The 21,104-nt window shown below is 35.8% G+C and overlaps 3 protein-coding genes across 3 annotated transcripts; 2 read left to right on the forward strand and 1 right to left on the reverse strand.

Moving 5' to 3' along the window:
• Window positions 1-1,335: 1,335 nt before the first annotated feature.
• LOC122593272 lies at window positions 1,336-7,059 on the forward strand. The gene is made up of 8 exons (XM_043765662.1): window positions 1,336-2,369; window positions 3,240-3,369; window positions 3,679-3,930; window positions 4,172-4,786; window positions 4,931-5,003; window positions 5,086-5,171; window positions 6,371-6,490; window positions 6,675-7,059. Exons 1-8 carry the CDS (start codon window positions 1,336-1,338, stop codon window positions 6,750-6,752), a joined length of 2,388 nt encoding a protein of 795 aa, XP_043621597.1. The 3' UTR covers window positions 6,753-7,059.
• An 898-nt stretch (window positions 7,060-7,957) lies between these two features.
• Window positions 7,958-9,244, reverse strand: LOC122593280 (protein ALP1-like). The gene has a single exon (XM_043765673.1). It carries the CDS (start codon window positions 9,242-9,244, stop codon window positions 7,958-7,960), a length of 1,287 nt encoding a protein of 428 aa, XP_043621608.1.
• Window positions 9,245-13,271: 4,027 nt separating this feature from the next.
• On the forward strand, window positions 13,272-20,692 carry LOC122578794 (lysine-specific demethylase JMJ25-like). Its single transcript, XM_043750835.1, has 13 exons — window positions 13,272-14,006; window positions 14,111-14,232; window positions 15,033-15,129; window positions 15,212-15,353; window positions 15,578-15,641; window positions 15,713-16,442; window positions 17,054-17,383; window positions 17,573-18,196; window positions 18,383-18,455; window positions 18,538-18,623; window positions 19,634-19,753; window positions 20,037-20,104; window positions 20,352-20,692. Exons 1-13 carry the CDS (start codon window positions 13,350-13,352, stop codon window positions 20,431-20,433), a joined length of 3,195 nt encoding a protein of 1,064 aa, XP_043606770.1. The 5' UTR covers window positions 13,272-13,349; the 3' UTR covers window positions 20,434-20,692.
• Window positions 20,693-21,104: the final 412 nt, after the last annotated feature.

Below are 21,104 nucleotides of genomic sequence, written 5' to 3' on the forward strand. Positions count from 1 at the left end.
GAAGAACGAAACATCTTTACTATTTTATACCTTGAAACTAACTTTTTTTATTCGCGTAATCCATGAGGGTTGGGTATATGGATACAACAGGTTAGGGTTTTGGTATACGAGTCAACTATGCGTGTTTTTATATAAAACCATTCCCGAATCCGCAACAAAATATAAAATCATCCCCATATCCGACCATACACCCGCAAACCTGGTCCCAAACCCAGCCCAAATATATCGGGTTTCAAATTTAATCCATCGAATGCAAGTTTATTTGTCATCTCTACGAATCATATAACTTCTGATTTAGGGGGTGTTTAGCCACGATTATTTTAGTGTGCTTATGACTTTTTAACATTTTTCCCCATTTTTTTATGTTTGTTTTAGCTTTTTGGCTTCCATTTTTAAGAAGCCAAAAAATCTTCAAAACTATCTATTAAAACACTTTTCAAACACTCCTCTATGTTAAGAAAGAAACATTATTCGCTCTCTCACACACACATGGAGGAAAACAAGGGTGTGAAATATGTTATGTGCCATCAATGTCAAAGGAACGATAAAGGCGCTGTTGTTAACTGCGGAAAATGTGAAGTCAAGTGTTTCTGTTATCCTTGTATGACTAAATGGTATCATTCAAAACACCCTTTTGTTATTTTCAGTTTTTTGACTTAGGGTTTATGTTTCCATCTACCCTCTGCTCATCCTGTCATTATTCATGCTTGTGTGTTTTTAAATGTATATATATATACATATATATATTGGGTAACAAGTATCCTGCTAGAAGCACTATACTTTCATGATTTTGTGAGGGGGAAAGATTTTGTATTTATACATGTGATTTTCATAGGGGAAGTTTGTGAGGGGGAAACATGTTTTTTCCCTACTGCTAGAAGCATATTGATTTTTCCCATATATATATAATGTACTAATGTACTTATACTACATTATAAGACATTCGTTGTGATAACCCTAAAATGCTATAAGAGGGGTGGGAGTGGATACGGGGAACCCCGGCCCCGCGCGGGCACACCTCCGCCAGGGGTTTGGGGTGGGGTAAAATGGAAGGGAATTGGTGTAGTGAGCCCGAGGAGAGAGAAGAGGAGGTGGGGACCGCGTGCAGGAAAAGGACGAATGGGGGCTGGACACGTGGCGAGGGGAGCGGGGTACTAGCCGTTGGGGGTGTTTTTGAATTATTATTTTTTTTAATCTTTACCTCTTTCCCTATATATATACACTCTTTTCTTCCCAAAACAACACCCAACTACTCCCATTTTCACTACATTTTTATAAAAATTCAAACACCCTAACCTTTTCATCACTAAATTCTTACACCCATCAAAAAATATTATGGCTTCCGGTAATTTGGATAATTCGAGTGACTCTCCCGACGAATCAAATGATAGTTATATGCAATTCTTTCTTAAAGCGTTAGACTTTCTTGAAGATACGACAATTTCTAGTGATCCTCAAACTCGCCGGTATACAGACCGGCGTCGGGAAATTGGTCTTGTCACTCTTATGAATGATTGGTTCGTTCCAGAACCAAAATACGAAGACGATTACTTTCGTAACAAGTTTCGAATGGACAAGACCATGTTTTTAGATATCGTGCGTAACATTGAAGCAAACTTCCCGTATTTCCTAGAAGGTTACAATGCAAGAAAAAGAAAAAGTTTTACGGCGATACAGAAATGCACATCCGCCGTTAGGCAACTCGCGACGGGTAACGCGCCAGACGAGTGCGACGAGTATTTGTGCATGGCAGCCAGAACCGCACGCGAGACTCTTGATTATTTTTGTGACGCCATCATTCGGTTGTATAGTCGAGAGTACCTACGCAGGCCGACGTCACACGACGTTGCGCGCATCTTCGAGGCCCACGAGCTTCGACATCATATGCCCGGGATGCTTGGTAGCATCGATTGCACACATGTCGAGTGGTCGGCATGTCCTAGACGTTTGAGAGGGCAATACACGAGGGGTGACCACAACGGTCCAACTATTATGCTTGAAATCACCGCGTCACAAGATTTGTGGATTTGGCATGCTTTTTTCGGTGTCCCGGGGTCGAACAACGACATCAACGTGTTGAATACATCCGATTTGTATGTCAGAGCGCGTAACGGAATGACTCCGGACTCTTCATTCACCGTGAATGGCCGAGATTATAAACGTGGCTACTATCTTAGTGATGGGATCTACAACAAGTGGTCAACACTTGTTAAAGCATACCCGTATCCAACCGACCCTAAGGAAAAAAGATTCAAGAAATTGCAAGAGGCGGCTCGAAAGGATGTCGAGCGAGCTTTTGGTGTTCTCAAAGGTAAATGGAAAATTCTTCAACGACCTCTTCGACCTCAAACGAAAGACAAAATTGGGAAGTATGTTCATACAATCATACATGTATTATTTTACACAACATGATCATTAAGAGGGACGGGAGGGCAATCTCGCCGATCCATATAATGGACTTGCCAGTGCAACCGGTGTACGATGAAAGTGTGTATGCGGAGTTGATAGACGAAGAAGTTCACCATCGCCTTCGATATGATCTTACGGAGCACGTATGGGCTCAAGATTTGATGCATCTCAATGATTAGTTTTTTTTTTAGTATTATGTAATGTTTCTTTTTTTTAAGTATTATGTAATGTTTTTTTTTTTTAAGTATTATGTAATGTTTTTTAGTTTTTAATATAATAATAGGGTATGTTTTTTAATTTTAATATAGTTTGTGAATTTGTTAAGTAAAAATAAATGAAAATAAAAAAGATGATGTGGAAATTGGGGTTAGGGTAAGTGGCGCCACCATTTTGGGGTGATTTGGGGTGAATTGGGGAAGTTTGAGGTGGAGAGTTTTTATTGGAAGATGGTGATGTGGATATTTGGGGAAGTTTGGGGTTGGGGAAACCACTCCCTCCCCCCTAATAACCATAATGAAATTAATCTACAATATCTACCCTTAACTTATAAATTAGCTACACTACCCATTTTACATTAATAACCACCACCAATCGCAGCCACCACCGCCTACACCACGCCGCTACCAACGCGCGCCACCACCACCAATGCCGCCGTCACTACACTTTCGCATCGCGCTGACACATGACTAGTATATATATATATATATATATATTGCATCAAAAGTTTACTGCCCTCTTGCTGTCTTGCAACTGATTGGTTGATAATGTATTGGAATTTACACTTCTTCTATTACAACATTATATTGTTATGTTTGTTTTAGATGTTATAGGTACCCTAAAATGACACCAGAGATGTTTGCTGAGTGTTGCCCTGTTTGCCTTAACATTTGCAATTGTGCATCTTGCTTGCGAAAAGTTGTCCCTAAAGTTGGTTCTCGAAGACGATCATCTTTTGTTATGGTGCGTATTGTTCTAGACGTACATACCTCAAAATATGAATGCGAATTTGCAATACTGATTGTTGGTCTTTTTTAGGTCAAAAATAAGATTAACTTCAAACCTAGCGTTGATCAGAAAATTCAATATTCTATCTACATCCTTCATGTTCTTCTTCCATTCTTGAAGCGTCTAAACGAGGATTACATCAAGGAGAAATTGATAGAGGCTAAAATTCAGGGTACTTTTCATTAGTCATGTCAGTGGTTTTTGTGAAATTCCCGAAATTAAACTCCTTTATACACTTTTCCCTAAATTTATCTTATTGTGCAGGATCTACTTTGTCCGATTACATCAAGTATATTTGAAGAACGTTTGCCGCGTCATGGTGTTGAGTTTATCAGCTGTTTACCCTTTAAAGAGTACACACATCCTTGTGATGGCTACCTTAATCTCGCAGTTAAATTTCCTAAGTTTGTTTTAAATCCAGACATGGGCCCTAAATTATATATTGCTTACGGTATTGCTCAAGAATTGGGCCGTGGAGACTCTGTAACTAAACTTCATTGTGAGATGTCTGATGCGGTATGCTTCCTTTTGATCTTATTTTTCATGTCTGATTCTAATATTCAGTACAAACAATTTTTTCAATGAAATTATGTTGTACAACATATACCCTTTTAGTGTTATCTTAAGAAGTGACTATGTGAATCTGAACCTTTTGTCATTTGCATTGTTTTGTTTAATAAAATGTTTTGACCGATGCACGCCCAGTCTATTATAGCAGTGTATAATTACATTCATTATGGTTTCTGGTGATATGCAGGTGAATGTATTGACTCACACTGCAACGGTGACTGTCGACTCCATGCCTCTTAGAACTATAAATTACTTGAAAAAGAAGCACAAGGCTCAGGATCAGAAGGAAGTTTTTGGAATTGATAAAAACTTGGAAGACAAAATTGTGGTTGAAAGAAATCCATGTGATATGGATATTTTAGAAACAGACAATCTTTTATCTGTTTGTAGTGCTAACGCTGGTAGCAAGTCGAAATTTGGGATTGAAACAGACTCAACTGGCGATGAATCAAATGAAAATGCATTTAGGGATAAAAGATGCAAAGGAACTGATTTTGGGAATAGAAGGTATTCATTGAAAGATAATAGGAGGCAAAATTTGAATGGAGGAAAGAAAATGAAACATGAAAAATCTTCTGGTAAACACAATAAAAGATCTGATTTCTCACACGGTGAAGTAGATGTTAATGAGCAGACTGTAGAAGTTGCTGATCAGGATGGTAGCTATGTTGACGGATTTGATCTGGGAGAAGGGGGTGCTTTGTGGGACATCTTTAGGAGGGAAGATACTCCTAAATTGGAGGAATATCTTAAGAAACACTCGAGAGAGTTCAGATATTTTTACTGTCATCCGGTGGAGCAGGTATCCTTATTTTGCTCTTTTTTAATATGATAAGTTATTTGCAGTTTCTGTCCTATCTTGTATATGTATCATTTGTTCATTACAATGCTAAATTGGAATTTAATCTTTAATCTTTTATCTGTTTTTTGTATTTCATTGCTCTAGGTCATCCATCCAATTCATGATCAAACTTTTTACTTAACTATGGAGCATAAAAGGAGGCTTAGAGAAGAGTATGGTTAGTATGTATTTGCAAGATGTGTATTTGCTTTGACTGATTTAATGTGTCTGAATGTGCTTGCTCTAATGGTTCTTATTAGGAATTCAGCCTTGGACTTTAGTTCAAAGGCTTGGTGATGCTGTCTTTATACCTGTTGGTTGTGTCCATCAAGTTAGATATTTGAAGGTAAGTTTATTACTACCAGTTCTAAGTTTATTTTCACTACATTAAGTTGCCTCATTTGAAGTTAACAGGGCCCAAAGTTTAATTTCGCTTCAAGCTTTCTACTCTTTTGAATTTAGCTAGATAACACTTCTAGGGACATTGTAGTATGTAACTATGTTGCATGATGAATTGATGATAATTGCTACACATTTTTCTCGCAAAATCATTACTCTATTATGATGTTGACTGATAAGTTTACCAGTTATGTTAATAAAGATCCTTGCATACCTAATTGGCTAAAAGACGTATCATTGCATTTACACATTACAAGCCGTTGGTTAGTCTGATGTAATAAAATAATGAGTTATCATCATTCTTTGTTTTCTATGATTAAATTATTTTTTTTTTAAATATTGAGTTAGCTATTGTATAATTAATTAGTTAGCTATTGTCATTAGTTTTAGTGCTCGATAAGTCATAGTTTAAGTTTTTATGGTCACTAAGCTAGTGGCAGTTAGTTATGGGAATATTATTATGCCTTTTAGTATCTTCAAGTTAGCATAAGTTTCTCATATTTGTGATTTGGTTGAGATCGAGTATGAAGAGTGAACCAACCTGATCTACTACGGAATAATTGGAACATAGATGTGTCACCTTATTTTTAATTTTTTTTTTATTATTTTGTTCTGCTGTTTTGGGAACATCGGCTACAATGGCCAAGGAATCTGAGGCAAAAGTTTTTACCCATTAAAAAGTAATTGTTGTGATCTCTACATCTGTGAATTCCGAATATTGGTCTTTAAAGAATGATTGAAACTCTCTCTCTCTCTCTCTCTCTCTATATATATATATATATATATATATATAGTCAATGTCACATTGGTAAACCTTGGGCACTGCTCAGTGCTCACATCAGGGCATTATTTGTTTTCAAACATTTTTCTTTTTCAGATAATAAGACCTGCTATATGCAGCAGCAGTCTCTAAAACAAGGGCAAACCTCACTAGTAACCATACTTCTTTATCAGATGTATCAATGTATGTATATATCTGTTTATGGAAAGCTTATGTGAGAGAGTATGGTAAGTTTACTTTATCGTAGAGAAACCTGTTATCAAATAAAGATTGTTGTCTTAATTGCTATCGTTTTTGTGTAACTCATTTTCTGATATTTTGTGTGCATAAATATCTTTTTTTTTATTGGCTTTATGGTACTGCAGTCATGTATAAACGCTGCAGTGTACTTTGTTTCTCCTGAAAATGTTGGTGAATGTATCCGATTATCTGAAGATCTTCGCGTGCTACCCCAAAATCACCGGGCAAAAGAGGATAAGTTGGAGGTAAATAATTTGTTCACTATGTGTTGAAACATCATATTGTTCATTCACTTCATTGACAGTATTCTTAGATGCAACTCCGTCAAATGATGCAAAGACATCAATGAACGTGCCAAACATTAATTTGAGTTTAGTTGATTTCATTTGTGTTGCTATATAATAAAGTGGTGCAAGTGCTAAATTGCAGGTGAAGAAAATGGCGCTTCTTGCAGTGATTGAAGCTATGATGGACTTGGAAAATCCGAATCTAAACAAGTTCAGATAGAGCATTTGTGTCTATCATCATGGAAATGGGAAATCCACGATAAGTATATCGTACCGAAAGGTTCGTTGTTACGTTAGTATGGATGGTTTTTGGCTAATTGATGGTTTTGTTGCCATTGGATTCAGATGGACCAACTGAAAGAACAGGAAGTGTGGGAAGAAGAATGCAGAAATGGATCCATTGATGTAGTGTGTGATTTGATTATGTTTTGTAGTTTGAAATTTTTCGAGTTGTAACCTCTAACTTACTAACCAATCATGTCGTGATTTGGGTTTGGCTCATTTTAATGAGAATGACATTTGGAAAATGCTCATTTTGTTTTTCAAGTAAGGTGGTGTTTATTGTTTTTGTTACTTGCAGTTGCAGTACTTATTTTTATCATCATCGCAAAGATCATCGGTTATATTTATCAATATCGTTAACAGTAACATCCGTAAGTTTGCAACTTTATGATTGTATTCGTTTTGTCTTCTTCTTTTGGATGAGTAATTATTGTTTATGGTTTATTGCAAATTTTTTTCAAAAGTTAGTGTTTGGGAAGAATCATTTCTCCAATTATTCTACATCAAATCTAAATCACTAGTATTTTTTGAGAAACACCATTTTAGATGTTGAATTGGAATGAAGTAAATGGAACGACCCTTTTCTTTGTCCCTTTTAATCTTGTTCACGTTCAATTGCAAATTAAAATAACAATCCTAAATGATTTATAATCACCGCTAACCAGGAAAACTATCTCACCAGGCCGCTTGCACTTTGGGGGTTTCATGTCGACTCACTTCTTCCTCCCTCTCCAATGTCTCTTTCTTTTGTAACTTTTTTATTTAAATATTGTTCTGAACCAATCATCATAAACCACTTGTCGAAAGTCAATGATGGAAAGATATCTCATGAGAGACCATACCATTCCCACCAAATTTACTTAGGGGGAAGGGAGTCATGCCTCCCAATTTCCCATCCCTCCCAAATTCCACTAATCAAATACCTCTAACTCAATTTTTCTTTTCATCCCTCCCAACTATTTCTAATGGCATTCATGACTTTTCCATCCCTTCCAATTTTTTTTTCTTTTTCATTTAATTTAATCAAACACTTTCTTTTTTAATAAAAACTTAAATTATTTCATTCAAATTAAACTAAACATTACATAAACATAAATTAAAAAGTACATAAATTTAAATTCTAAATTTCTAAAATGAAGACAACTAAATCAAACTCGCAACTGATGATGGCTGCATCGCTGGATCGTCAAGGAATGATAAGTCTAAAGCCGATACATGCGCCGTGAGATCGTATCGGAGCCGATGATGCACGTTCTCGTCCATTATCTCCCGGTTTGCTTCCGGGTTATAAACTCTTGGCACCGGTGGATCCATAATATGAACCGGTGATATCGCTCGCCCGTTGTCTTTGATGATCATGTTGTGAAGTATAGTACACGCAGCGACGACTTTTTTGATCTTCTCCTTTGTCCATAGCCGGAGGGGACGGTCCAAGATCTTCCATTTTCCCTTAAGAACACCAAAGGCTCGCTCAACATCCTTTCTTGCAGCCTCTTGTAGTCTTTTAAATTTCTTTTCATCTTGTTCCACTGGATGAGGATAAGCTTTAACAAACGCAGCCCACCTAGGATAGATTCCATCGGTAAGGTAGTAACCGCGCTTGTACTCATGTCCATTTACGCTAAATGAACTGTCTGGCGCGGATCCATTACGCTCGTTTTGAAACAACGGCGACTGCTTCAAAACATTGACATCGTTGTTCGATCTAGCGGGACCGAAAAACGAATGCCAAATCCACAAGTCATAAGAAGCAACACACTCAATCATAATAATAGGTACCTTGTGATCACCCCTCGTGTATTGCCCCTTTAAGTGTTTAGGGCACATCCTCCATTCGATGTGTGTACAATCAAGACTACCAAGCATTCCTGGAATGTGGTGTCTTTCTTCATAAGCTTGTGTGATGAGAGCCAAGTCATGAGATGTAGGCCTACGTAAGAACTCCTTTTGATACAAATTGACGACCGCATCACAAAAGTACTCCATGCTCTCGCGTGAAGTTCTAGCAGCCATACATAAATACTCGTCATACGCGTCTGAAGGTTCACCCGTAGACAGTTGCTTGATCGCCGATGTGCACTTTTGAAGAGCGGTGCAACTTTTTTTACCCCGTGCATCGTCCCCCTCTTGAAAGTAACTAAAGTTGGCTTCAATATCACCAACAATCTTCAAAAACAACCTCTTGCTCATGCGAAAACGATGACGAAAAAATGGTTCGTCAAACTTTGAGTCTTCAACGAAGTAGTCAAACATTAGTATGGTGTGAGCTTCTTCCCGGTCTCGATCGATATACCTACGAGTGTCGGTAGTGGTGCCGGTATCTTCAAGCTCGGCGTACACTTGGTTAAAGAACTCAAAAGTACTCCCCGTAGACGATTCGTCTAACTCCGAGGGAACACAAAATGAAGAAGATGAGGAAGAGGAATCCATTTTTTAGTAATGTGGTGTTTGTTTTGGTGAAAATGTGAAGATATGGTTTTCTTTGGTGATTTTTTTGGTTAAAAATGAAGTGTATATATAGATAAAGAGGTAGGAGAAATTTTCTTTTTTTTTAATAAACCTCAAACGGTCACTTTAAGGTGGACCCCACCCCATACACGCTCCTCCCAACGGCTCAAAATTGCCATCCCTCGCCGGGATAAAATGCCGCCACCCTTCATGCCACGTTGATGCCGGATAGATGGCGCCGGTGTGCGTTCAGCGGTATGGCATGCCACTAGCCATGCCGTCCACCACTCATCTCCCCCTTAGACAACCAATAACATCTTCTCATGACACATGACATGTCCACATGCAAGTAGCTAAAAAGAGGTCATGCCATTCTTCTTAGCTTAAGAGAATCAAATTACCAACATATATCATCCAATAAAGATATAGCAAAGAAAGTATTTTTTTATAACAAATTTACAACTTAACCTTTTCGATCTATAAATAAACATCATTGTCCCCCTAATTTTAACATAGATGTATCCAAATTTGATGCACTTAACTACATCATGATATCTCGTTATTATTAACTCCTTCAACTTTTAAGTACACCACTTTTAGCTCTGTAACACTGGCTCCAAAACTTTTTTAGCTCCTTATCTGTGATTCAACCAAGAGTAGCTATAGCCGAAGCCAAAGACTTTAATAGAATTGGGGCAACTTGTGTTGATTGTTTCATCACTGCTAGTTGTTGAGGCAAAATTTCATCTTTGTATAATATTTTTTCGTCATTGCATATTCAACTTTTGACAAATCTATTTCAACTTTTGTACATTTCTCCAACATAATTTTAACTACACGCAACCGCTTCACAACTTCAGTTCGTTAAATGACATATTATTTGTTTAATTGTTTTACATTATTCGGTCTGTGACGCTTTTGTAATTAACATAAATTTTTATGATTATTTTTAAACCAGGTCAATGATAACAAATACTATTTTTATAAAAAAAATTTCCTTAAAAGTTACCACGTTCCAAATACATAAAAGTCTAACAAATTAAATGTTCTACTTGATCTTATAATAGCATACATAATACAGTAGTAAATTAAATTTAATGGAACATTTATCCCATATTAAAACAAAAGTAGTAACATATATTGCCTAAAACACCCTCTAAATACGTCTTGAAACTTGTTTAATGTACACTATCACGATACTTGCGCAATGCGACGGTGTTTGTGGCAACGACGATGTAGTGGTGCTGTGGTGGGGGACGACTGTTGGTGGTAGAAGCGGCGTTGAATGGTGTAGATAACTAATATAAAAGTAATTGATGTAAAAGGTTAATTGAGATATTTTAAAAGATAAAAGACGGATTGTAATATATAATCATTAAGGATATTTTAGACAATTTTTTTCATGTAACTTTTAATATGAGAGTTTTTTTTATATATATAATATAGTATGGATATGAAAGTATGGATAAATAAGAAATGTGTTTTGAAAAACTTGTTTTTTGTGAAATTTACCTTTGAGGACATATAATGCATATAGACGTATTAAAAAATGTTAATATTTATACGCATGCTTGAATATATAAATTTTGTCCAAATACTAAATAAGATTGAAAATTTTATGAGCAATGATAAAAAGTTAGGACATAAATAAGATTGTGGCAGATTAAATATATTCGATATACGAAAGAATATTAAAATAAATAATAATCTAGGGATGTTTTATTGTATAACTTCCAGTGATTCAAGTTTCGTGAATATCAAAAGTAGTTTTTATTTGATGATAAATGTTTGTTACTGTTGAGTCAATGATTCGCTAATAAGCCTTAGTCGTTGACGTATGTCATCAGCGAGTTAGAAGACTATTCATCAACGGATGGTTCTTTCCAATTTGCAAGTCATGGCGGGAAGAAATTGAAAGTATTATAAGACAAGAGTCACATGGTAGTTGTACCAACTGTCTTATACCTTATTTGGTAAATAAATAGTTGGACGGTTTCTCTCTTATACCTGTTTTGGTAAAGAAGACAAATGTTTCTCTGCGCAAGTACAACGGACCAATAGAATGCCAACCACCACCATCTATCACTACCAAGACAAGGCTGTGTTGCCCTAATTCTTCCTCTATATAAAGCAACACAGCCTCCACACAACACTCTGTGTTTGTCACCGTAAAAAGTGTGTCACTTATTTTCTTTTGTAAAATTTTTAAGTTTTTCCAGTGTGTCTAAAAGCTTAAACAATTGTACGTTCATTTATTTTATTGTAAGAAAAGTTGTATTATCGACCATGTATTCACTGTTTAATCAATGATACTCATGATTAGACTTGCATAAATTTGTGTATTTGAACCTTACATTTGTTTGTATTATTTACTTTACTTTATTTACCTTCTTGCCTAAATTAATTAATTATAAGTATTGCATTCATGGACTCACAGTTACTATGTATGTTATCACTAAATAGATTGAATTAGTGGTTGAGTAAACATATTACCAGATGCATATTCTAAAATAAAGATCTAACAATATATATATATATTTATATATTTTTGGGGATAACTTGGATGATGTTAACATTATTTTGGTTGGATGATGTTGCTTTCACAAACCATTAAAATCATGGGGGGATTTTTGACATGTGTAGAAATTGATTTAAGTGAGTTTATGAGAGCAACATCATCCAACAAAGATGATGTTAACATCATAAATCATTTTCCCATTTTTTTTATGTAAGTAAGCCCCCATACCCATGATTCACAAGTTCTGAATTCCCAAAATTTTCTAACAATTCACATGTACAAATACATTGTTTTGTTTTCCCTCCAAACTTTTTTCTTCTTCACTTTAATCAAGTACAACTACATGTGATATGACAAAAGATATATTTCCAACTTCCAAGCCATATATTTGTTTCAAAATGTACATACACAGATATGTTTTCTCAATATCCTTCGTCACTACAATCTATAACATTGAAAGGAGAATACTTGAAGATGAACTTGACTTTTATCATCATAATGTATGAAAAGATGAAAGTTTGCTAACTTAAATGGTTAATAGTATTATTGACATTGCTATAGTTATACTGAAAATAAACAAACATAAATTTTATCCATTGGTCCATCGATTGTTGAAGCTAGCATTGGTTTTGCCCACTGCAACGGTTGAGAGATGTTTTTCAGCAATGAAATTTGTGAAATCGGATTTGCGCAATCTTATAGGAGATGACTTTTTAAGTGCTTGTCTAACTTGTATTATAAGAAAAAAAAAACTGTAGCCAATGTTAAAAGTGAAAATGTCAATGATTGCTAAAGCAAGATGGGTACCCGTAAAGGAAAATTGTAGTTTGTAACTTATTTTTATCATGGTTTACTGAAAAGAAACATTTTTTTTGCTGCTTATTTTAGTAGCAGTTATTATCTTTGTTTTTGTGGTGCTGTTTTGCAACTATTTGGGAGGTTTTCGCACTTGTTTTGGTGCAATTTTGAAGTTTTGTTGGTGTCGTTTTGCAGTTGTTTTGGTGTTGTTTCGTAGCGGTTTTGGTGCTGTTATGCAGCCGTTTCTGCTGCAGTTTTACTGTTGTTTTTGATGCTATTTTGCAGCTGCATTGTTGCTGTTATGATATGCTTTCGCAACCATTGGACCATGTTTCGCAAAACACTCTTGATATTAAAGTTAGTAACTTTTTTGCCTCGCCCTCACTCAAATTTCGCAACCATTGGACATGTAATCATACACATGTGAGAAAATATGTTGAAATTTCATTTTTCTAAAGAAAAAAGATAGATCAATAATCGTACATTTAAGGGTTAACTCGAGACCCGAGTTACTTATTATAAAAGCCTCGATTAGGGTTTACTATGAAGCCCGCGAAAACAGAGGAGTTGAAGAGGCGGGAATATTTGGTTTTTGAAATCCCCCAAATCAAATCTCACGCTTTTCAAAACCATAATCCCACCCACCGTTTCACAAATCTCACTGTTTTCATATCTATATACACACATCATCAAAACCCATCCATCTCCTATTTTTACTCCTTTTATTTTTATTTTCTTTATAAAAAAAAAAACCAAAACAAAAACTTGGTTATGGATCCTGATGAAAAAGTTAATGGCTTTTCTGACCCAAATGGAATCTTGGCTGATTCTAAAGAAAATCAAGAAACAAAAGATGGAGAAGATGTTTTGAATGGTAATGGAAAAGAAGCAGAAAATCAAGATGGGTTGAATGGTGAAAATAAGGTTACTGATGAAAAGGGTGTTGTTGGTAGGAAGAGAAAGAAGGGTAAAAAAAGGAGAGGTTTTGAAAAAGGTTGGTATAAAAAAAAGATGTTAAAACAAGAGGAAGAAAGACAGCAAGATAATGATGATATGGATGTTGATGCTGTTCAAGATCAAGTTACGGAGGATGATGAGGAGGAGGGTAAAAAGGTAATTACCGAAAAGGATGGTGATGAGGGTGAAAAAGAAGATGAAGGTGTAAACAAGTCTTTATTAGGCGCTAAAGTAAAGGAAGTAGAAAAGAAAGAGGATAAAACAGGAGGGGGTAGGCCTAAAAGAGCTATTAAGAAGGTGGTCAGCTATTCTGATGAGGTATATGAATGTCTGGATGAGAAACTGAGGCCAAAACCGGCTAAAAATAAGAAAGATAAAGATACTGCTGAAAAGAGACCCAAGGTAGTAACCAATAACAAGGGTGATAGGCGGCCTAGGTGTGCTGCCAAACAAATGGTTCCTGATGAAAATGTAATACAAGTTTATTTCTTTCTCTCTCTCTCTCTCTTTATTTGCTATATAAGTAATGTATGAATTTGATATAAATACTGATATTGTTATGTGATTACTTGCAGGGGGAAATGAAGTACGTGGTATCTGTTATGTGCCATCAATGTCAAAGGAACGATAAAGGCGATGTTGTTTACTGCGGGAAATGTGGAACGAAACGTTACTGTTACCCTTGTATGACAAGATGGTATGACTCATCCAAACCCTTTATTTCTCTTTTCATTACAAAGTTTTAGTTTTTTTTCTCCCATTTAGAGGTGTCTTTGGTTTAGTTGTTTTTCTTTGTAGTTGTCTAGTAACCTATCTAGTTAATTAGCACTCATTCTTCAAATGCTTACAACATTTTAGAATTGCTTTATCAAGAGATTAGATCACTGTCATTATTGATTGTGATCTTGCTTAATCTAGTATAATGTGCCAGTTATATTATCTGTACCAGTTTATAAACAATGATAGTGTTACGTATTTAACACGGCCCCTTTTTTGACCAGGGCTAAAAAGCTTTCAGTTTGATCAACTCATTATGACCTGTTTAACCTGCCCAGTTGGTTCATTTGTGTACTGTTGTTGTTGTCATGCTTGTTATTTGTAAGTTAGTGAGCCGAGTCTGGATTGCTCTTCATATGAAACTTAACCGACTTCAAGGGCTGGGCTAGCTATCAATCTTTGTTGTTAAATCCCCCAAAGTCTAGGTTAATAGGTTATATTCCTTTTTGGCAATATCAGGTCAACTGGTCAGACTGCCTAAATGCTGCTGCCTTCATAAGCAGGGGTGATTTGCATGATTCATTAGATTATTTTGTTGGATTTTCCATGTTTATTTATATAGAGAAAGAGGGAAAGCATAGTCAATCATGACCACCTGGTCACCTTATATGCTTCAAAACTTCAATGCCCTTTTGCAGTTTCTTTGATTATTCATTATTGTTCTATCGCAATCTTTTAATCCTAATATTATTTCTGTTTTGTATTTGGTTTGTTTTGTAGGTACCCTAATATGACACCAGAGATGTTTGCTGAGTGTTGCCCAGTTTGCCTTGACAACTGTAACTGTAAAGGTTGCTTGCGAGATGTGCTCCCTAAAGTTGGTTCTTGCATTTGATCTGTTTTATTGTAACTTATTGTTCCTCTCGTAGATTGCAATTCTGAATCCGTTTGTTTTTTAGGTCAAAGGGAAGATTAAATTTGAACCCAGTGCTGATCAGAAAGTACAATATTCTATTTACATCCTACATGTTATTCTTCCATTCTTGAAGCGTCTCAACGAGGATTACTTGAAGGAGAAATTGATAGAGTCTAAAATACAAGGTATTTTTCCTTTGTATTGTAGCTAATCTATTATGGTACCTTCATCTGTTTGGTTCTTAAGTATCGATGATCGTGGGGTTCTGTTATTAAATTTCTAATGAAGGCATCATTTGAATGAGTTAATCATTTCAGTAAAGCACAAGGAGATTTATTTCATTTAGTATATTTTTGAATTCTTGTGATCACTTATACACATTCTTCCCTAAATTTTTTTTATTGTGCAGGATCTACCTTATCTGATATACATTTTAAGAAGGTGAAGTGTCAGCTAGATGAGCGCATGTACTGGTATGTTGTTTTTATCATTTTACAAGTATATGAGGATTTCTTGTAATGATTTTTTGACATGATGTATGCAGTGACTGCTGTAAAACGTCTATTTTTGACTTGCATAGAAGCTGTCCTTCTTGTCACTATGACCTTTGCCTCCAGTGTTGCTGGGAACTGCGTGATGGCAACCCTCAGGGGAACAAGGATGAAGTTCACTATGAATTTAATGATCCAGGTCGTGATTATTATCATGGAGGGAAGGACAAAATGGGAGGTATTATTAAGAAGGATGCAGTTTCAAAACAAGAGACAAGTCATGAGTGGAAGTCCCTGGATGATGGCAGAATTCCTTGTCCTCCAGAAACTATGGGTGGTTGTGGCAGTGGAATCTTGGAGTTGCTGCACTTAAATTCACCTGACCACGTATCTGAATTGCTGGAAAAGTCACAAGAGCTGTTAAAAAAGCACAAATTGGAGGATGATATGCGAGAGATGCCCGAGGAGTGGTGCACTTGTTCAGAATCTTTGAATAATAGTGATGATGATGATAATCAGTTACGTAAAGCTGCTTCTCGTGAAAATTCCAATGATAATTACTTGTATTGTCCGCGTGCGGTGGACGTTAAAGGAGGTGATTTAAAGCATTTCCAGTGGCATTGGTCGAATGGTCAGCCTGTCATAGTCAGTAATGTATTAGAAACTACTCTTGGTTTAAGCTGGGAGCCCATGGTTATGTGGCGTGCTTTTCGCCAGATTACAAATGTCAACCATGACCAGCTGTTGGATGTGGGTGCTCTCAACTGTTTAGATTGGTGTGAGGTTGGTTAATTACGTCCTTTTGTATAATTGTTTTAGATTATACAGCTGAAGTTTTATACATGACCAACCTCTTCTCATTTCCATGAAGAATGACTTAAACTGGAATTTTGACTACTTGAGTTTAAATCCTAGAAAATTACAAATGCATATTTAGCTATAGATAATTTTGCTGATATGATGACATTTAAGCCATCTTAAAAATAAGGTGAAGGTAGCCCAAGTTAGTTTTTTTTTATAATTTAAATAGGTAATATAGACATTTGTACCTTTTTTTGTATTAAAATAATTTGCTTAACTTAAAAGACATTTTACTCAAATTTTTGGTTTGGGGACATTTTATGGAACAAAGGAAAGTAGGTTGGTTTCTGTCTATACAGCATTTGCATTATAATTTTTTGTATGCTATTTGCTGAATACTATGTCTTATATGTGCTTTGGTTAGTAGAAATTGTATCATCCGCCACAGACCTTTATTTGTTTCCCTATAATGTGTTTTTCATTTAACAACATTGATCTATTTGGGTTGTATTTTTTGTTAGATTGCTTGCTTTCGCGCTAATGCTATTTTTGAGTTGTATAAGATGCTCTAATAACTTTTTTTTGGAATACAGGATGATGTGAATGTTCATCAGTTTTTCAAGTGGTATACAGAGGGGATTAAGGATGAGCAGGGGTGGCCTAAGATCCTTAAGCTGAAAGACTGGCCTCCATCAAGTTTATTTGAAGAACGTTTGCCGCGTCATGGTGTTGAGTTTATCAGCTGTTTACCCTTTAAAGAATACACACATCCTCGTGATGGCTACCTTAATCTTGCTGTTAAGTTTCCTAAGGATTCTTTAAAGCCAGATATGGGTCCTAAAACATATATTGCGTATGGTATTGCTCAAGAATTGGGTCGTGGAGACTCTGTAACTAAACTTCATTGTGATATGTCTGATGCGGTATGCTTTCTTTTGATATTCTTCTGTTTCAAATTTTCATGCTTTGATTTTAATAGTCCAGTTTAACCAGTTTTTGTGATTAAGTTATCTTAGGATACACATCCATCTAGCATTACCCTAAGATGTACCCCCAGTCTATTATACTTGTGTATATTTTCATTCATTGATATGGCTTCTGGTGATATGAAGGTGAATGTATTGACTCACACTGCAACCGTGACTCCTGACTCCGAGACTATCAAAAAGATAAATATCTTGAAAAAGAAGCACCATGCTCAGGATCAGAAGGAACTTTTTGGATTTGATGTCAGCAACTTGGAAGACAAAGTCGTAATCGAAAGAAACACATGTAATATGGATGCTGTAGAAACAGACAATCTTTTATCTGTTTGTAGTGCTAACGCTGGTGGCAAGTCGATTGAAACAGACTCAACTACTAGTAGTGAAAATGAAATTGCATTGAAGGATGAAGGATGTGAAGGAGCTGAATGTAAAATTGACAATCTTGGGAAGAGAAGGTATTCATCAAGAGTAAAGCCAAGGCAAATTTCAAATGGAGGAAAGAAAACGAAAGAAGAAAAATCTTCTGGTAAACCCAATAAAAAATCTGATCGCTCAAAGGGTGAAGTCAACGTTAATGAGCCGACTGAAGAAGTTGCTGATCAGGGTGGTAGCTGCGTTGACGGTTTTGATCTGGGAGAGGGAGGTGCTTTGTGGGACATCTTTAGGAGGGAAGATACTCCCAAATTGGAGGAATATCTTAAAAAACACTTCAGAGAGTTCAGACATACTTACTGTCGTCCGGTGGAGCAGGTATCCTTACATTGCCTGTTTTTATTATGATATGTTATTTGTTTTGCTAACAAGTGTAATGGGAATCATTTGAACTTTCTGACCTATCTTTTATATGTATCATTAGTTCATTCAAATGCTAAATACTAGTATTATTTTTTGTACTGCTTGTATTATATTGTCCATGTTTGTATTATATTGCTCCAGGTTATCCATCCAATTCATGACCAAACTTTTTACTTAACTGTGGAACATAAAAGGAGGCTTAGAGAAGAGTTTGGTTAGTATGCATTTGCAAGATAAGTAATTGCTTTAACGGATTTAATATTTATGAATGTGCCCGTTCTTGTGGTTCTTTTTAGGAATTCAACCATGGACTTTTGTACAAAAGCTTGGAGATGCTGTCTTTATACCTGCTGGTTGTGCCCATCAAGTTCGAAATTTGAAGGTAAGTTGATTACAACTGGTAATCAGTTTATTTTTGTTACATTAAGGGGCCTCATTTGATGTTAATAGGGACCAAGGTTTGATGTTGTGGGGATCACATGCATTTAATTAAGTTGTCAACATACAGACATTGTGATTAATGTGTATAACCATAATTCTTTAAGTCAATCATGTTTATCTATAAATTAATCTTTTATTTTGTTCCAGTCATTCACTTGTTTGAATGTGTCCAAGAACCAAACTGCATGGTTCCCCGCACTTCAGCAGATTGTAACTGCTCGGTTCCGTGTGGTTCAGCAGAACACAATCGTCCGGTTTTGCGTGATTCATCAGAACACAATCACGGGTTCCACACGGATCAGCAGAGCACAATTGCACGGTTCAGCTCAACACAACCGCACACATGGTTCAGCGCTGAACATAACCGTGTGGTTTACTAACTCAACCTTGTGGTTTGGTACGGTTTAGCAAAAATCTTCACAGTATAGGTGAACCAAACTGTGTAGCTATACATCTGCATGTCTATTTTAGTAGATAACAAACTTTGCAGTTGTAGCAATCCAATTAAGAAGGATTACATACTAGCCACTCGACCTTGTAATCTATTAGATCTTGCTAATATGTTTGAAATTAGCTATTGAGCGGTGTTCAAACAGATCTAAATCTTCTTAGCATGAACTCGAGCCTGCATCATATAAACTCGTCAAGCTATCAACCTGACTTCTAGATTATTAGCCTGAGGTTCTCAAGTAATTCTAAACTCAATCTTCGTCTTGTTATTTTGCCGAACCCTGGTCATTGTCACCATCATAAACTCCATTTTGGAAGAGTTAGACCCTCAATTTCTGTAGTCATTTGGATAGCTTATGAGATAATACAGGAGGATGCCTTTATCATACCGAAACCTGTTATCAGCCAAAAATTGTTGTTTTATTTGCTATTGTGTTTGTGTAACTCATATCTGATTATTGTGCATAAGTATGTATTTTTGTTGGCTTTATGGTACTGCAGTCATGTATAAAAGTTGCATTGGACTTTGTTTCTCCTGAAAATGTTGATGAATGTATCCGGTTGTCCGAAGATTTTCGTGTTCTGCCTCAAAATCACAGGGCAAAAGAAGATAAGTTGGAGGTAAACAATTTGTTCAGTATGTGTTGAAATATCATATCGTCCATTGACTATATTCTTTAGATGCAACAACTACACATATTGCATAGACATCAATGTACGAGCCAAACATTGATTTTATTATACCAGAAACCAAATTTGCATCTGCATTCTCTGGTTTAAATTATTATTGCATTGTCTTAAAAGAATGTAAGAGGCTATCTGGATAATAATAATAATGAGTTTCATTGATTTTATTTGCTTAGTTATACTGTAGAATAAAGAGGTGCAAATGCTTTTATTGCAGGTGAAGAAAATTGCACTTCATGCAGTGAATGCAGCTATAAAGGACTTGAAAAATGCAACACAAACCAAGTAAGTTCAGAGCATTACATATATATTATGTCAAGCCTATTTGATGTTTTTTCACTTGTGTCTATCTTCATGGAACTGTGACATAAAATGAACGTACTTATGGTTGCATCATGGATATTGTCTGCATGAAACTGACTATGTACATGGCAATGGCAGTTCACAAAACAAGAATATTATTGTAAAAATTTAGTTTGTTATGCTAGTATGGATGGATTTGGCTAACCGATGATTTTGTTGTTGATTTCAGAAAGGAGACTAAAGATGCGACTGAATCTGGGAAAAAAAGGAAGCCTGTAAAGAAAGAGGGGAGGCCCAAGAAGAATAACTAAATCTATTATGCAATAGGAGGATGCAAGTGACAATGGAGCCAGTATTTTGTGGTGCATGATATGATTATATTTTGTATTTTAGAGAAGAGAGCCGTAGTATTGTGGTCGATTGGATTATAACGTTGTAGTACAACCAAACCTTGAAATGTTTCAAGTTGACTTGAAACTTTTGGTAGACATTTGGATTTGGCTCCTTTTTCTTAACCAATCATGTCATGTTTTGGGCTTGGCTCCTTTTTTATGGATGACATTTGGAAAATGCAGGTTTTCTTGTTTTTTATGCGGTTTCTTATTTTATTACTCTGTTGTAGTATATAATGGTATATTGATGCTTTAATCTTAGAGAAAATGTCACAAATGGGCCATGTGATTTGTCATATTTACATTTTGCTCCTTGTGTTTTATTTTCGTTGCAAACAGTCCTTGTATTTTTCATTTTTGTTGGCAAAAGTCCCTATCACTAACTTCTGTTTGTTATAACCGTCAAATTCTCTCATGTGCATGCCACATGAGGGTATAATTGTCCTTTTAAAAACCATAGGTACTATATGTGATAAATAAAAAATACTCCGTATTGTTAGTCAACAATACACATCTTTCGTTCCACGTTTCTTAAAAAAACCTCCATTTGATTAACATACACCTTCACACAATCAACACTCTACTCTCAT

This window comes from Erigeron canadensis, chromosome 1 (genome assembly GCF_010389155.1).
Source record: "Erigeron canadensis isolate Cc75 chromosome 1, C_canadensis_v1, whole genome shotgun sequence".
Lineage (NCBI taxonomy): Eukaryota > Viridiplantae > Streptophyta > Magnoliopsida > Asterales > Asteraceae > Erigeron > Erigeron canadensis.

Excerpts from the sequence above, each read along its gene's own strand:
- LOC122593272 (XM_043765662.1), top strand. The coding sequence starts at position 1,336 with ATGGCTTCCGGTAATTTGGATAATTCGAGTGACTCTCCCGACGAATCA. Across the intron at positions 2,370-3,239 it reads ACGAAAGACAAAATTGGGAA|GTACCCTAAAATGACACCAG; the intron begins GTATGTTCATAC and ends TAGATGTTATAG. Across the intron at positions 6,491-6,674 it reads CAAAAGAGGATAAGTTGGAG|GTGAAGAAAATGGCGCTTCT; the intron begins GTAAATAATTTG and ends GCTAAATTGCAG.
- LOC122593280 (XM_043765673.1), bottom strand. The coding sequence starts at position 9,244 with ATGGATTCCTCTTCCTCATCTTCTTCATTTTGTGTTCCCTCGGAGTTA.
- LOC122578794 (XM_043750835.1), top strand. The coding sequence starts at position 13,350 with ATGGATCCTGATGAAAAAGTTAATGGCTTTTCTGACCCAAATGGAATC. Across the intron at positions 18,624-19,633 it reads ATCAAGTTCGAAATTTGAAG|TCATGTATAAAAGTTGCATT; the intron begins GTAAGTTGATTA and ends ATGGTACTGCAG. Across the intron at positions 20,105-20,351 it reads AAAAATGCAACACAAACCAA|AAAGGAGACTAAAGATGCGA; the intron begins GTAAGTTCAGAG and ends TGTTGATTTCAG.